General features: G+C 43.1%; 1 protein-coding gene across 1 annotated transcript in view; it reads right to left on the bottom strand.

The window, feature by feature from the left end:
- Positions 1-17803, bottom strand: part of LOC126267669 (probable cytochrome P450 6a13) — a 32343-nt gene that overhangs the window by 6859 nt on the left and 7681 nt on the right. Inside the window, exons 3-5 of the mRNA XM_049972970.1 lie at positions 15069-15334; positions 6960-7191; positions 2432-2599 (exon numbers count right to left, since the gene is read on the bottom strand). Of these exons, the coding sequence (XP_049828927.1) occupies positions 2432-2599; positions 6960-7191; positions 15069-15334 (666 nt within the window). The remainder of the gene's footprint in view (positions 1-2431; positions 2600-6959; positions 7192-15068; positions 15335-17803) is intronic.

Below are 17803 nucleotides of genomic sequence, written 5' to 3'. Positions count from 1 at the left end.
TGGTGTTGTAATTTTAGTGAACAGCGGTGTATTACGAGGGGTTTCCGATAAATAATGCCACACATTTCTGTTCCGAAACCAGGTTGATTTTATTCGGGATTTCAATACATCATATTATTCCCCATTCTTTTGGCCACGCAACCCGTTTTCAGTATTATCCTCGATCACTGCGACTTCCTGACGCCACTTTGCTGAGGGGGCCTTCAGGCATGCATCGTTCCACTCTACTGGTTGACGTCAGAGCCAACGTCTTTCTGCAACAACAACCTCCTCATCATCCACGTACTGCTTTCCGCGGAGTGCATCCTACATTGGATCAAAAAATAGCTCTGAGCACTATGGGACTTCACATCTGAGGCCATCAGTCCACTAGACTTAGAACTACGTAAACCTAACTAACCTAAGGACGTCACACACATCCATGCCCGAGGCAGGGTCCGAACCTGCGACCGTAGCAACAGCGCGGTTCCGGACTGAAGCGCCTAGAACTGTTTGGCCACATCGGCAGGCTTCATTGGACCAAACAGATGTGAGTCGGAAGGTGCGAGACCGGGCTGGATGCGGCTGGATGAGGAAGAACAGTCGTATGAAATTTTTTGAGCTCTTCTCGGGTGCGCAGACTTGCAAGAGCCCTTGCGTTGTCATGGAGAAGGAGTTCTTTTGCATATTTGCGTTGACGAACGCGCTGGAGTGGTTTCTTCAGTTTGCTGAGGGTACCACAGTACACTTCCGAGTTGATCGTTGCACTATGAGGCAGGATATCAAACAGAATAAACCCCTTCAGAGCTCCAGAAGACCGCTGCCATGACCTGACAGGACGTGGGTGCGACTTTGAACTTTTTCTTCGGAGGAGAGGTGGTGTGGCGTCGCTACATGGATTGCTGTTTTGTTTACGGTTCGAAATGATGAGCCCATATTTCATCATCTGTAACGATGTTCGATAAAAAAATTGTCACGGTCAGCCTCGTAACGCGCAAGCAATTCCGTATAAATGGTCCTTCGTCGCTCTTTTTTGTCTTCACGGTGGTGAGGAAACCCAGCGGGCACACAATTTTGAATATTCCAACTGGTGGACGAATATGTCAGTACTATCAACGGAGACATCCAGTTGAACAACCAGGTGTTTGATTTTGATCCGTCGATCTCCTTGAATGAGGGTGTCCGCACGTTCCAACAATGCAGGAGTCACAGCGGTGTGTGGCGGGAGATCAGACAAGTTAGCGCGACGTTGTTGCGATGATGACAGACGCCTCGCTCAACGACTCAACTTGCTTTTGTTCATTGGCAGGTCTCCCTAGACATTCTGCAAGCGCTTATGAATATCTGCAGTACTCTGGTTCTCCTCCAAAAGAAACTCAATGACAGCTCCCTGGTTGCAAAGCACCTCTTTTATTTTTACAAAAATAGTGTGCGTTTCTTTAGGTGTGACCCTCTGTGGTGTGCGTACTGTAAGACCTTCGGTACACACACAATCAGATTATTTGACTTGTCGCTCTAACAAAGTAGGCGAGTGTCAGCAATATGTCTTGAGGTCTTATCGTGGCGTGTTTAACTTCTGCTGTTAGGTCAGACGATGTAAATGCCACTTGCACACTTAGAGTAGCAAATTAACGGTGACCAACTTTAAACAGAACTTGATTAATTTTCACACACATTTGTTAAAATAATGAAGAGCATAGAAATAACTTAACTTGGTTCTGGATGCTATTTACAATTGACAACTGAAGTTCCTTTGGTATTTGTATGTTAATCTTATTCTCACATATCTCTCAGATACGTGACAAAGTGTCTATATATTTCTCTTCATGGCTATGTACAGGAATATGATAATCTTATTAGGCGCAGACTGAAACTTGACTATAGACTGGTACAGACAAATGCAGACTAATGCAGACTGACTAATCAGAGGTCTATACACTCGTTATATTACCTCGAGCTTTCAGGTATCACTGCGCGAGTGTGATCCGCGAGGAGAAAAGGTTCTACGTTAGCAGCAATCTCATTGGCTGCGTGACATATTAATACGCGGATCGGCGGAAGCAGAATTTGGTCCGTCTCTAAGACAGCGCCACCTCGTAGTGCGGGGACGGACGAGCGCTGCGCCTGCGCTGTTGTAATTAGCAGGGCGCGCTCTATTGGGAAAGTTGTGTACGCGCTGACTACACGGAACTATGTACACAACACCCCCGTATTTCTGTAATTGATTTTTTCACTGAAATGATCTCACGTGTCCTGCTTCTCACATATTGTCTGCAATAACATATATCATTGTGTGACGAAGGTGATATACTAATGAATTTAAGGTCGGTGTATGCACTGTCTTAATCCAAAGACAGAGCAATGTAGCGCAACAGTATTTATCTGTATCAGTAGTGCCAGGCAGAGGAACTGACAATAAAACTAAAAAATCACTGATGTAAGACTCTCTTACCAGCGATGAATTCATCGAGGAGCGGTGGAGCGTCGTTCCCGGCGCAGATCTGCGCTCGCAGCTGTGACTGGATGTCGGGCAGGGCCGCAAGTTCTGCCAGGCAGTGGCGCAGCACATGGCACGTGTCGCTGGAGCCCGCAGACAACACTCCCACCGTCTGCTCGGATACTGCACACAAATAAGTGACACTGCAAAATTACGGCCGAGTCAACCTTCTAGAGTTTGGGGCGGCGGGTTAAAAGTTTTGTTACTGCTTCATGAAATACTGTTTGTTTTTTGGAGAATTTTAATATCTGTTTGTGCGATTTTTGTTACCACTGTCATTTACAAGAGCCTGAAAATTACCTATGCGGACGACCAGTTAGTAATCAAGAAACCTGCTGCCCATTATCTCCAGTCCATAAGTTTACAATCCATCTCATCAAACTGGAGTACAGTGCTGTAACTCACTATTTATAGTCAAAAGGAGTTGGGAACTACGGCGATAAATGAAAGTTTACTGTTTGAACAAATCAGTATTTTACTTTTGAATACATTGTGGGAGCAACCAGTGATCAATTTTATTATTAATATTTACTAACAAAAACAGTCTTGACCACAAATTATTTATTCCGGTGAACGGTTTAGACCATATCTGAGGTCATCTTCAGACCAATGAGCAAGAAACTCTTTCTGGTGGTAAATCACCACCAGAAGGAGGTTCTTGCTCATTGGTCTGAAGATGACCACAGTTGTGGTCGAAACCGGTCACCGGAATAAATAATTTGTTCAAATGGTTCAAATGGCTCTGAGCACTATGGGACTTAACTTCTGAGGTCACCAGTCCCCTAGAACTTAGAACTACTTAAACCTAACTAACCCATGGACATCACACACATCCATGCCCGAGGCAGGATTCGAACCTGCGACCGTAGCAGTCGCGCGGTTCCAGACTGTAGCACCTAGAACCGCTCGGCCGTCCCGGCCGGCAATAATTTGTGATCAAGACTGTTTTTGTTACTAAATATTAAATCAGTATTTTCAAGAAAAGTTCTAATCAGTTCAGGGATGAGCTCTATTCGAAGTTCCAAGTATTTCTAATTATTGCTCTATCTGTTAATTAAGTACAGTTAATTGCTCACATGGAAAGTGGTGAATAACCTACGGCACCTGCCACGCTATTTCCTAGAACACTACGTGCGGGACACAAATAAAAATATTGAAACTAAAACACAGGCTTCCAGTAAATTATCAAACCACGAAATTTCACTTCTATACACTTGCACAAAATAGCACGATAACTAATTCGATCGATAAACACGTAAGTCAAACGCCTTCAGTGCCATCCGAGGCTTAGCGTATTTGGTCGCGGACGGACATATGGCATATACTGAGGCATAGCGAGATACATCAAAGGCGACTGACAACGATCGAATAAAGACCAAGCATTACGGTGGTGCTTTTATAATGTTGGTGCGATTTCATGCTGTATGACAAACAGAACATATGTACTTACAATGCCTTATGCATTTGCAACACTGCTCAAATGGCACCCTTTCTGACAACAAAATCTTACATATCGTCGTTATGAGAATGAATACATGGTCTATGTAGCCTGAAGTCTGATTATTATCCCTGCAATTGGCCAATTTCAACTGTGGATCATTTAAGGGCTCATCTGCACGCGAACGCGATAATATAATTTTTTCGCGCTGTCAAAGACATGATTGAAGCGCTATCGATAAACAATACGTAGTTGCGGTGAAGAAACAGCAAATGTTTTAATGCTGTACTTCAGCTTTTTCTCCTCTACTTAGAGTGGTGAGATAATCTGTTTCTGTACGGACGCATTTTGTCATTGCTGCGTAACTCCAGTCTTCGATACAAACAAGATAACTGCATCGTACAAAAGGTGGCAGTTGACTCTGAACAACAAAAACTGTGAGATCTTCCACATAAGTACTAAAAAGACACCGTTAAAATTTGGTTACACGAGAAATCACACAAATTTAAAAGTAATCTCTTAAAGTAAATACGCAGGGACTACAATTATGAACAATTGACTTGGTACCATGACAGAGGACATAGAAAAATTTCAAAGAAGCGCTGCTCATTTTGTATAAGGGGCGTTCAAAAAGAAACGAGCCTGAGGCATAATTGCAGAAACCATCTTGGTCAAAGAAGAACCTTTCCTGCACCTTTCCTCCTCCGCCAAGAGACTTTAATATGTGACATGAATTTGAACTTGATACTGTATGTTGCGTCACTTGTCCCACTGTGACACAAGGCAGTGAATGGCTGTCTCATAAAATTCCCGGGGCTGCGATGTTAACCAGTCCCTCACGTACAGCTGGACGTCGTTGACCGAGATGAATCGTTTGCTCGTCAGAGACTTCTTAAGGGGACCAAAAATGGCGTAATAAAAGGGAGAGAGGTCCGGACTGTATGGAGGGTGGCCGAGAACCTCCCATTTGAATTTCTGCCGGAGTGCCGCGACTGTATTGGCCGTATGAGACTTTGCATTGTCGTGGAGTAGAATGACCCCACGGGTGACACTGCCTGGTCGTTTTCATTTGATCCCTTGGCAAAGGCCGGTCAAGGTTTACGATTAACGCTGAGCATTCACTCTTGTCCCGTGTTGCAAGAAGTGAATCAGAAGGGGGCCATCTTGGCCAAAGAATAACCTTTCCTGCACCTTTCCTCCTCCGCCAAGAGACTTTAATATGTGACATGAATTTGAACTTGATACTTCTACCCGTTCCTGAGAAAAATGGTTCTTAACAAATGGACAGACAGACGGTTAAGCAAAATGAGTAAATTTTTTTTTTACGTTCTGGAATTAAAAGTTGGCCATTTTAGGCTGTTTTCCCTTACTTCTGCTATAAAACCTTGCTTCTTGCCAAATTTTATGATTCTAGGTCAACCGGAAGCACACTATACGTTTTGATGACTGAGTTTAAGAGTATCAAAATCTGTGATATAAACAGCCGTATCTTTCGATTGCATAGACTTAAGAACTTGAAACTTTAACACCGCCAAAGGATGATAGACCTTAATAGGTGACACAAATTTAATCTTGACATGTCTACTCATTCATGAGAAAAAAGGGTTCTTAACAGACTGACAGAGAGACAGAGAGAAGAACAATAAAGCGATCCAATAAGGGTTCCATTTTTACAGATTTGTGCACGGAGCCCTAAAAAGGAGAGTAGGAGAGCAGACAAAGGAAGAGTTAAAATAGTGGACAGTGCAATGAATCAAAAATAAAAATACCATTGCAGTACACATGCAGAACTTTTGGTTCGGCTATACGAGGAAAAGACAGAATCACGTTAGGATTTAGTACACACTACTGGCCATTAAAATTGCTACACCAAGAAGAAATGCAGATGATAAACGAGTATTCATTGGACAATATATTATACTAGAACTGACATGTGATTACATTTTCACGCGATTTGGATGCATACATCCTGAGAAATCAGTACTCAGAACAACCACCTCTGGCCGTAATAACGGTCTTGATACGCCTGGACATTGAGTCAAACAGAGCTTTGGCGGCGCGTACAGGTACATATGCAAATACAGCTTCAACACGATACCACAGTTCATCAAGTGTAGTGACTGGAGTATTGTGACGAGCCAGTTGCTCGGCCACCATTGACCAGACGTTTTCAGTTGGTGAGAGATCTGGAGAATGAGCTGGCCAGGGCAGAAGTCGAATATTTTCGGTATCCAGAAAGGCCCGTACAAGACCTACAACACGCAGTCGTGCATTATCCTGCAGATATGTAGGATTCACAGGGATCGAATGAAGGGTAGAGCCAAGGGTCGTAACACATCAGAAATGTAACGTCCACTGTTCAAAGTGCTGTCGATGTGAAAAAGAGGTGACCGAGACGTGTAACCAATGGCACCCCATACCATCACGAAGGGTGATACGCCAGTATGGCGATGACGATTACACGCTTCCAATGTGCGTTCACCGCCATATCCCCAAACATGGATGTGACCATCGTGATGCTGTAAACAGAACCTGATTCCACCGATTCCATATTCTGCTAACATACATAGGATCTAGACCAACGCGAGCAGCAATGTCGCGATACGATGAACCGCAATCGCGATAGGCTATAATACGGCCTTTATCAAAGTCGGAAACGTGATGGTACGCATTTATCCTCCTTACACGAGGCATCACAACAACGTTTCACCAGGCAATAGCGGTCAACTGTTTGTGTATGAGAAATCGGTTGGAAACTTTCCTCATGTCAGCACGTTGTAGGTGTTGCCACAGGCGCCAACCTTGTGTGAATGCTCTGAAAAGGTAATCATTTGCATATCACTGCACCTTCTTTCTGTCGGTTAAATTTCGCGTCTGTAGCACGACATCTTCGTGGTGTAGCAATTTTAAAGGTTATTCTCGTTTGGGTAAGTGCATCATTACTTTCAACAATACAGATTGAGTGTCAAGGACAATGGGACACTGAAGCGTTAAAAATTGTGCATGGTGTTCAGAAATGGTAACCAGTTCTGGTTCTGATCTTACCTTCCTCGCAAATTTCGCCTTCTGTTTTCTGTTCCTGCTGCATTTTCTTCATCAGCGACTTGATGAAATCGTGGGCAGATACTTTGTTGTGTTGTCGGAAGGAGAAGCTGTGTTGGCCAACTGTGCTGAAGAAGCTCGTCACCGATGTCGGCAGCTGCGCCAGTTTGAGGGCGTGGAACAGCGAGCGGCCCAGCAACTCCATCACCACTCGGCCACCGTCCGACCTCTTCACCTGTTACGACGCGTAGTCACAAGTTGATCGTGCTTTCGCATAGTCTCCACTACTGTGCAGTTTGGTAATACATAAGGGAAAGTCAAATGAAAACTTAACACGGGACAATGAAATGGTTCTATTAAGAAATAATCACCACATTCGTTAAAACATTTATTCCACTGGGAGATGGGACGCTCAATTTCCGATCCGAGAGGACGCGGTCGACCGCTGACGGGTACCGCAACAACACTCTCTTCTGCACTTCCTTGTCTGACTGAAACCGAAGTACACGCATACATGTCCTCAGGTCGCCAGAGATGTTAATATCGCACAGTGAAAGATCCGGGTTGTACGGAGAATGCTGCAGTGTTTGCAGACCAAGTCGCCGAAGCGTAACCTCTGTCCGATTAGCAGGGTGAGTGCGAGCGTTATTGTGCGAGAGGATGCTACCTCTGATCGTAGAATTCCTCGAGCATGGAACCACAATCAATGCGCAACGCTATGAAGACTTCGCAGAAACTGCAGCACTATATAAAGCCGAAACGCCCTGTGGGACGGACTCATCCTGTTGTACCGTAGAGTCCGCCCTTATGCAGCCAATAGGACAAAGGCTACGCTTCGGCGATTTGGTTGGGAAACACTGCAACAACCTCCGTACAGAATGAAACTTTCTCTCTGCAGCGGAGTGTGCGTGCTGTTGTGAAACTTCCTGGCAGATCAAAATTGTTTGCCGGACCGAGACTCGAGCTCGGGACCTTTGCCTTTTTTTTTTTTTTTTACACCTCATTTTGTTCGGTTTCGTTCGTTACATCTGCTCGGGGCGGATGTCGTAAGACATCCGTTTTAGTTCGTTGTTGATCGGTGAACTCAGTTTTTTTTTATTACAGAGGGTAGCTAACCCTCCGACCGAACACGCTGAGCTACCGTGCCGGCTTCCTTTCGGGGGCAAGTGCTCTACCAACTGAGCTACCCAAGCACGACTCACGCCCCGTCCTCACAACTTCACTTCTGCCAGAACCTCGTCTCCTACGTTCCAAACTTCAGAGAAGCTCTTCTGCGGACCTTGCAGAACTAGCACTCTTGTAAGAAAGGATATTGTGGAGACATGGTTTAGCCACAGCCTAGAGAATATTTCCGTAATGAGATTTGCACTCTGCAGCGAAGTGTGCACTGATATGAAACTTCCTGGAAGATTAAAACTGTGTGCCGGACCGCGACTCGAACTCGTTACCTTTGCCTTTCGGGGGCAAGTGCTCCACCATCTGAGCTACCCAAGCACGATTCACGACCCGTCCTCACAGCTTTTCATAACAGTGCACACTCCGTTACAGAGTGAAAATTTCATTCTAGAAACATCCCCCAGGCTGTGGCTAAGCCATATCTCCGCTATATCCTTTCTTCAGGAGTACTAGTTCTGTAAATTTCGTAGAAGATCTTCTGTGAAGTTTGGAAGGTAGTAGACAAGGTTCTGGCGATAATAAAGGTGTAAGGACGCGTCGTAGTCGTGCTAGGGTAGCTCACTTCGTAGAGCACTTGCCCGCGAAAGGCGAAGGTCCCGAGTTCGAGTCTCAGTCCGGCATACAGTTCTAATCTTCCAAGTTTTATCCTCCGTACAGTCCGGAACCTTCGCCGTGTGATTTCACATCTTGTGAGACGTGTAGTAAGACATGCACGGACATCGGTTTCTTTAGGATAAGAATGTGCAAGAGTGGGTGCGGTGGTGGTCCGTCAGCGGCCGTCCACGTTGTACAAAACAGGAATTGATAGTTTCGTCTCCCAGCGGGATGAATATCTTAACGCATGTGGTGATCGCTTTTGAATGGAACCATCCATTGTCCCACTGTGGCGGATGATCGGTTTTCGTTTGACGGTCCCACATAAGATCTTACTTCTGCGTGTTTGTACTGTAAGGAATTATTTGTCTTCGCGCAGATGTTTTCAGCTCTAGACTGTGCACTTATGCTATTACGAGTTTCCTAAAAATTTATCAGCTCAGAGGCACAAGGCGACTAGACTAATACGCGTGTATTCTTGCATTACTGTGTCGCCTTTTGGCTAACGAAATTCAGTAATGTTTCGAGCTAAGAAAGAAACGAATTCACACATCTGAGGACTTACATATATCCTCCTTGGGAGCGACCATGAGTAACTGAACATATTTGGAGCAGCTCACCCGCTTCTTTGGTGTCAAACTCTGTATACGGCATTTTCCGGCAAAGCCCACGAACACGACGGCAGCTAGCTGCGCCTCCTCTGCTACAGAGATGCAGGAATTTGGAAAAACTCGGTACTCCATAAAAATATTCACCACGTATAAAAACTGTGGCTCACTAACGCACCACTGAAAAATAATTCTACAGCAGAGCGAGAAATCTCGTTCCTTTCGTGGCTAAGCATAACATGCTATTCGTGACTGGAGCAAGATGCATTTCCAGACACATCAGAGTTGAGCATTTTATTGCATGATACAAGAAATGAGGAAGTTTTATCGTGATTTTCGATGGGCTAATGGAGACATGCTCAGTTTTTTTTAACAAGAATTCGAGAGTACTCAGAAGCACGTATTTAATGATTCCGATCAAGAGTAAGGAAGTAGTAATGAAAAAAGTTTGTTTAAACACTGCAGTACTTCACTAGGCATGTTCCTAATGGCGCTCCTATGCTCTTGCACTTCTGACCTCTGGATTTGTCTACCCAGCTAGTTACACGTTGACCTACAGGTTATCATGAACTCTGAACCATGATGCATTCTTCAATTTAAAGAACAGTATCTGAGGTGAAATAAATGATGCGTGACAGATAAAAACTCAAGAACTGGACGGATATCGAGTCCTAGAACTTTGGATTCGAAGTGGTTAACACTGACCCACAGTTGTTGCAAAACGATCATTGTCTTATGTAGAAACTGGCAGCTGTCCCTTGACATAAGCAATGTAGTGTTAAGAATCAAATTGGCGATATAGTTTAAGTGCATATTGAGCGATCAACTTTACGAGATTCAAATTCTCTGGAAAAATTCTAAGGAAGTGCAAGCTTACTTGAAAAATGTCGCTTGAAAATACATTAGTTAAAGGTTTCTTAAGTACAACTTCTCACTATGAGATCCTTTAGTAAACCGAATTAACGGGAAAACAAGTTTAGAACTCAAAGTAGCTTCCTATGCTTCAGTATGGGCATTTTCACTCACCTACAGCAATTTCCAACATTACAGCAAACGGTTGGTGTAGTGGGGAAAGACTTTCCCCTAGAATTTCGAGAATGACCCTTCCAAAGCGAGTCAATAAACACAAACGTCCCTCATAAATACTCCCCACTAAAGGTCATAAAGATAAAATTAGACAATTTTATACATGTCTGACAGCAGAAATCGTAAATAAACTTTAAGCAAATGATGTATACAGCCAACTGGTTGCGTAAAGTTTATTGTAGTAAGCCTCTACCAGTTTTCAATGGCATTAGGGGTTTCTTCTTCAGAAGAAGTAAAGTAACCTATAATGATTTAAACACATTAAAATATAAACATCTGAAATACTGAACCACTACTACAGTGGTTGGTTTAGTATTGTAGATATTTATTTTTTAATATGTTTAAAACATTACTGGTGACTATTCCTTCTGAAGAAGAAACCCTTGTGGTATTGAAAACTGACCAAGGGTTACTGCAATAAACTTTAAACAACCAATTGGTTGCACACATCATTTACTGAAAGATAAAATTAGAGGAATTCTGACATTTATTTATTTACTAACATATGCATTCATTTCATCTGACAGGATTAGGGCCTTCGGACCATCTTTTACATTTAAACAGACGTCTTTAGCGAGTGGACATCACAACTTGTATAGTGCGTGAGCAATAGGTAAACATGAAGATAACGATAATAATAATAACAGTAATAATTATGGAAACATATACAGTAATGAATAGGTGGATTTTAGAAACGTCACTCTTATTACCATTAAGAAATATCCTAATTATGTGCCTGTCGGATGTGAGTAATGTCATCTAAGAACAACGTCTGACAACAGTGCAGAAACAAACAGTATGGAGAACAAGTCGTCTGGAAAGAGAAGTATAACACTCGTATGGGGACCTCCTACAAACGATGATGACTTGCAATGCATACTCGTATGTATACAAGGTGCGACAATTAAGTAGTGAGACTGATTTTCTTTGCAAGATGTGGCAACTCTGCAGGCTTGTGTAGGCACAATATCTTTGACCTTGGTCTATTAGGTTGCTTCTAGTCCAGGCAGCATATCGATGGAACTGCTCAGTCATGAGTTATGCTGTAATAATTTAACACATGTTTGTGTCTCTCGTCACGGAAATGGAACTGCATAATATTGCACAACGGTATGACATTTCTTTTTGCGTTAAATTGGGCGAAAACGCGACGACAACTTATGGTAAGCTTCAAAAGACTTTTAGAGAGGGGGTTACGTCAAGAGCTCAAGTTTTTCGTTGGCATAAAATGTTTAGTGAAGGCAGAACGAATACTGAAGATGAAGGCCACAGCGGACGACCATCAACCTCACAGACGAATGTCAATTTGGCCAGGGTGCGTGAACTGTACGATCTGGTCCAAGATAATCCGAGAAAATGATTGCAGGAGAACTGAACATCAATGGAGAAACGGTTTGTATAATCTAACTGAAGATCTTGGCATGAGAAGGATTTGTGCAAATAATGGCCCCCAAAAATCTCACAGCGCAACAGCGAGAAACATGGAAAAATGTGGCAGCCGGTCTGTTAGAGCAAATGGAAATCAATCCAGAATTGTTGAGCGTTGTTATCACTGGTGATGAATGTTGGTTTTTTCAGCCCGATCCAGAGATAAAACACCATATTTCGCAGTGGTGCTCAAAGGGATCACCCAGACCAAAAAAAAGCTCGCTTGTCAAAGTCAAAAATGAAATGCAAGCTTGTGTGCTTCTTTGATTCCAAGGGAATTGTTCATAAAGAATGGGTGCTGTGATAAACCTTTTGCATTTTCTTTATGTTTTCGTCTTCTTTAAAGGCAGAAAAGATGAAGCGGTAACCCATCATAGAGCCTATGCCTACCGTCAGGTATTTTTGATTTTCAATTGTTAAAAACAGAGGAGATTTTCTGGTACCAGTATGAGGAAGGGAGGATTCGCGTTCAGCTAGTGAACGAGTGAGAAGCACGCCATTTTTAGCGAGTAATTGTAGACCGCCATTTTGGGGTCGCTAGGAATAAGTGAGGATTATGTATTTCATATGTGCACCGTTTAGAAAATACAGTATTGTTTTATTAACAGAAAGGTAGTGTGAGTTGTTATTTCAAATAGTACGATAATTACAAAAACTGAAGCCCACTTGTGTACTTTGGAAAATTACGAAGATCCGATAAGCTTAACGGTAACACGGTCAAGACTTCAAAGGTGAACACGGCGACCAAACGTAGCATTATAAAGAATGGTAAGAACAAATCTACAGTGGAGAAAGAAACTACTTCGACCTGCAAAATAATATGAACTAATACAAACTTATTTCCAGGCATAGCTCAGCTTATTGTGCTTGTCATTCATGCCGAAAACTTAATTTCATTAATTCAATACATTTTAAAAAGCCACGCATTTCAACATTTTATTATCATCTATTCCATTATTTTATTATATTATAGTGCCTCCTGGACAAACAGTTAACCAATATTACTACGAAGAAATTTTAGAAAGACTTCGTAAAAGAATTCTTCATGTCCGTGCCAATATTGCTGATAATTGGAATCTGCATCACGATAACCCGCCATCCAATACTGCTCTGTCAGTACAGCAATTTTTAATCTCAAAACAAATTTCAGTACTACCACAGCACCTTATTCACCAGATATCGCTCCGTGTGACTTTTTACGACTTCCAAGAATCAAAACGGTGATCAAGGGACACCATTTTCAAACAACACGAGATGTCCAAAAAGCTGTGACGAGGGTCTTAGAGGATTTTACAGAAGATGAGTTCCAGAAATAGTACCATCAATGGTAGAAGCGCTGGAAAAAGTGTGTACAATCAAAAGGGAACTGCTTTGAAGGAGACAACACTAAACTTGACTATAACGGTAAGCAACATTTTTTTTTCACATCAGTCTCATTACTTTACTGTCCTACCTCGTATACAGGGTGTTACAAAAAGGTACGGCCAGACATTCAGGAAACATTCCTCACACACAAATAAAGAAAATATGTTATGTGGACATGTGTCCGGAAACGCTTGCTTTCCATGTTAGAGCTCATTTTATTACTTCTCTTAAAATCATATTAATCATGGAATGGAAACACGCAGCAACAGAACGTATCAGCGTGACTTCAAACACTTCGTTACAGGAAATGTTCAAAATGTCCTCCGTTAGTGAGGATACTTGCATCCACCTTCCGTCGCATGGAATCCCTAATGCGCTGATGCAGCCCTGGAGAATGGCGTATTCAATCACAGCCGTAAACAACACGGGCATGAAGGGTCTCTACATTTGGTACCGGGGTTGCGTAGACAAGAGCTTTCAAATGCCCCCATAAATGAAAGTCAAGAGGGTTGAGGTCAGGAGAGCGTGGAGGCCATGGAATTGGTCCGCCTCTACTAATCCATCGGTCACAGAATCTGTTGTTGAGAAGCGTACGAACACTTCGACTGAAGTGTGCAGGAGCTCCATCGTGCATAAACCACATGTTGTGTCGTACTTGTAAAGGCACATGTTCTAGCAGCACAGGTAGAGTATCCCGTATGAAATCATGATAACGTGCTCCATTGAGCATAGATGGAAGAACATGGGGCCCAATCGAGACATCACCAACAATGCCTGCCCAAACGTTCACAGAAAATCTGTGTTGATGACGTGATTGCACAATTGCGTGCAGATTCTCGTCAGCCCACACATGTTGATTGTGAAAATTTACAATTTGATCACGTTGGAATGAAGCCTCATCCTTAAAAAGAACATTTGCACTGAAATGAGGATTGATACATTGTTGGATGAACCATTCGCAGCACTGTACCCGTGGAGGCCAATCAGCTGCTGATAGTGTCTGCACACGCTGTACATGGTACGGAAACGACTGGTTTTCCCGTTGCACTCTCCATACAGTGACGTGGTCAACGTTACCTTGTACAGCAGCAACTTCTCTGACGCTGACATTAGGGTTATCGTCAACTGCACGAAGAATTGCCTCGTCCATTGCAGGTGTTCTCGTCGTTCTAGGTATTCCCCAGTTGCGAGTCATAGGCTGGAATGTTCCGTGCTCCCTAAGACGCCGATCAATTGCTTCGAACGTCTTCCTGTCGGGAGACCTTCGTTCTGGAAATCTGTCTCGATACAAACGTACCGCGCCATGGCTATTGCCTCGTGCTAATCCATACATCAAATAGGCATCAGCCAACTCCGCACTTGTAAACATTACACTGACTGCAAAACCACGTTCGTGATGAACACTAACCTGTTGATGCTACGTACTGATGTGCTTGATGCTGGTACTGTAGAGCAATGAGTCGCATGTCAACACAAACACCGAAGTCAACATTACCTTCCTTCAATTGTGCCAACTGGCGGTGAATCGAGGAAGTACAGTACATACTGACGAAACTAAAATGAGCTCTAACATGGAAATTATGCGTTTCCGGACACATGTCCACATAACATCTTTTCTTTATTTGTGTATGAGGAATGTTTCCAGAAAGTTTGGCCGTACCTTTTTGTAGCACCCTGTATAGTAGAAGGTTATCAGATTACTCGGTACATGAAATTCTCTGTGAGCCTTTCTCTAGAGAAAACTGTCTGTAAATCAGTCACTCGCTTGCTGACTATTAGGTCTAGAATTCACATTTGAGGACCAACGGTGATATCGACAGTCTAAGATGGATGCCTTCAGGTGGGTATTTCGTACCTGATCGATGTGTACGACAGCGTCGAGGAAGGGAGAAGAGGTCGGCGCCTGGGAGGTAGGCAACGCCTCGGCGCTCAGCGCGAACACGGAGGAGGCGATGCAGTCGACGCAGTAGGCCAGCAGGTGGCGCCGCGTCAGGCAGGGCGCGCAGGCGGCGACGTCTCGCAGGCGGCGCGCATGCGCCTTGACGTGTGAAGCAGCTGCGCGCAGGGCCGCCGGTGTGAACGACGGCGTGAGGCTGCTGCGGGCGCGTCGCCACTCGGAGCCTATCACAGGGAGAGTAGTGACGCGACTCAGTCACCAGATGGGCGTTACACTCAACTCAGTCACATTTCATTTTTGTACAGCGCACATGCAACTGTACCACACCGTAAGTTTTAAGTTTCAAGGCTACTTTAAGTGCATTACGTTACCATATTAACAGTATACACATATATTAGTGTTCCTTGTACTTTAGTGACTATTGTGATCTGTAGTTAACAGAATATTACTATAATTGTGCAGATACATTTTGTAAAAATGATTACAAATTACCATGAGCGAGAAGTGTTTGATGTGGGGGTCACTGAAACTGATGGGAGTACCCCGTTTTTAGGCTAAGATCAACGTCCAATAACTTAGATTTGAATGAAATTAACCTGAGACAGGCAGGTATTAGAGATGTTAAAATATCACAAGATTTTCATAAAAATACAGCGAAAAATATCAGTATATCATAAAATTCTCATAAAGGTACAGTGAAAATAGTGTTAGTACAATATACGCAAACTGCCGTGGCCGCTAGGTGCTCAGTCAGCTGGGGATGTGTGAGGAGAGCGGCAGTGGAGGTGGTGGTGACGGGGGGGGGGGGGGGGGAGGTCGCTCAGAGCGCTGTAGGGGAAACGTCGAGGGCTGGAGGGGAAAGTGCCGTTCTAACTGAAGCTTTTACGCTCACACCGTTTGTAAATATTAACCCTAGGACGCCCAACCCTTTTTTTCTAACTTGGATGCCAAAGGGAAGGGGGGGTTCGGCGAACCCACAGGTATTAAATAAGTTTACTGACGAAAAATTACAACTTTCACAATGGTTTATGTATTTTAACTAAGGCATCGGTTTATAAATGTTGTTAATTGTTATAAATATTGGATTGAGTGAATAAAAAATTGGCATATCACAATACAAAATACAGATGTGTTCATATACAATAGACTACTCTGAGTCCTCAACTGCAAGGCAAGAGACCCACTTCACAATTTTTTCTGAATGTGTGCTACACACATGTTTATCACACTGTCCACAATATTGTTTTGGTTTACTTAGATTGTTGTACTTCTGCTTCTTCGTTTTAGCTTCTCTTACATAAATATGGCACCGACCTTTCCCTACAGGAGGCTGACGTGCTTCTGTTGTCACTTCTTTGATTTTCTTTTATAGAATAATCTCCATTGATTGAACAATTTGGTAAGATAACCCTCTTGGATTGGCACTTATTTCTTCTACCTGCAATTTCACTAGTTACAGCGCCCTCTAAACAAGCTGAGCATCTAATCAATGGTGAGGTGGACCCCTGGTTTATACAGTAGTGGAAACCTATCATTCACTTTGTTGAAAACATCATGGATTGCTGTGAACTTGTCTGCTTCCCTTCTTAGCTGGCGGATACTTTTGTCATCAAACCTTATGATTGCAATAAGTTACTTGAAATGGTCTCTTGCCATAATACCCTTGTACACTGGCCGACCCTTTAGGTCTGACAAAAGATCGTGTACACTGACAGAATTGTCCTTATTTGCCCCCATAAGTATCAGGAATCCTATAAAGGCATACAATTCTTTCTCATAAGTCAAAGTAACATTTCGCCTAACTGCCTCTTCATTTGAATGTTTTACTATAACATCCATGATGTCAGGCGTAAGAAGTAACTTCAAGGCTTCTCCAGGTGAATGGCAAATACCAGATAAAGTTACTCCTGTCTGCTCTCTTACTATATTAGCAACAGACCTCCGAGGAATTCTAGGCTTTGTGGTTACGTACCTTCTTCCAGACTTGGCCACAATAACATCCTGATGGTCGCTGCCTGAAGCTGCGCTATCTTCATCTTCTCTAACATCCACATCACTTTACTGATCTGAATCATACTCCATAACACCATCCTCATATTCACTTTCACTCTCTGAGTCAGAATCTTCATCTAAAATTTCATTCAGAAATCTTCCTAAAGACGAGTCACGTATTCTTTTAGTCATTTCTAAGCCTGGGTGTGAACAGTAGGGAACTGCACTAACTCACTGCAAGTTTACAAGGTAAATAACAGCTGGCTGACATCAACAATCACTTCCTCTCAAAGTAAACCGATTGTTGTGAATATCAATAATACCAACCAACATGAAACTAACTTGCATTGTTGTGGAGATGAGAAATATGAAATACTACTAACGGAAATTTTCTTTAGCATGGAAGCCTAAGGGGGAGGGGGTGGTTTGTCGGACTCATAACAAGTTTATTTATTTTTTCTTTCAAAGCAGGAATTTTCTATATAATATATTGACACTAATGGTTCATAAAACAGCCAACAAACAATAACGCAAAGGGAATATGTAGTATGAAAGTTAGTTGGGCAAAATCAGGGGACATAAAAAAAATTTTGGGTTCAGCGAACCCCCCCCCCCTTAGGCGTCCTAGGGTACAGACAGTTATAATTAAACTTTTACTACTTGAGGGGAGGGCCCCCACAGAAAACGAGTGATCACAGAAC

The sequence above is a fragment of the Schistocerca gregaria genome, chromosome 4 (assembly GCF_023897955.1).
Source record: "Schistocerca gregaria isolate iqSchGreg1 chromosome 4, iqSchGreg1.2, whole genome shotgun sequence".
NCBI classification, from domain to species: domain Eukaryota; kingdom Metazoa; phylum Arthropoda; class Insecta; order Orthoptera; family Acrididae; genus Schistocerca; species Schistocerca gregaria.
Note: the sequence above shows the minus strand (reverse complement) of the source record. Positions and strands in the feature narration are given on the sequence as shown.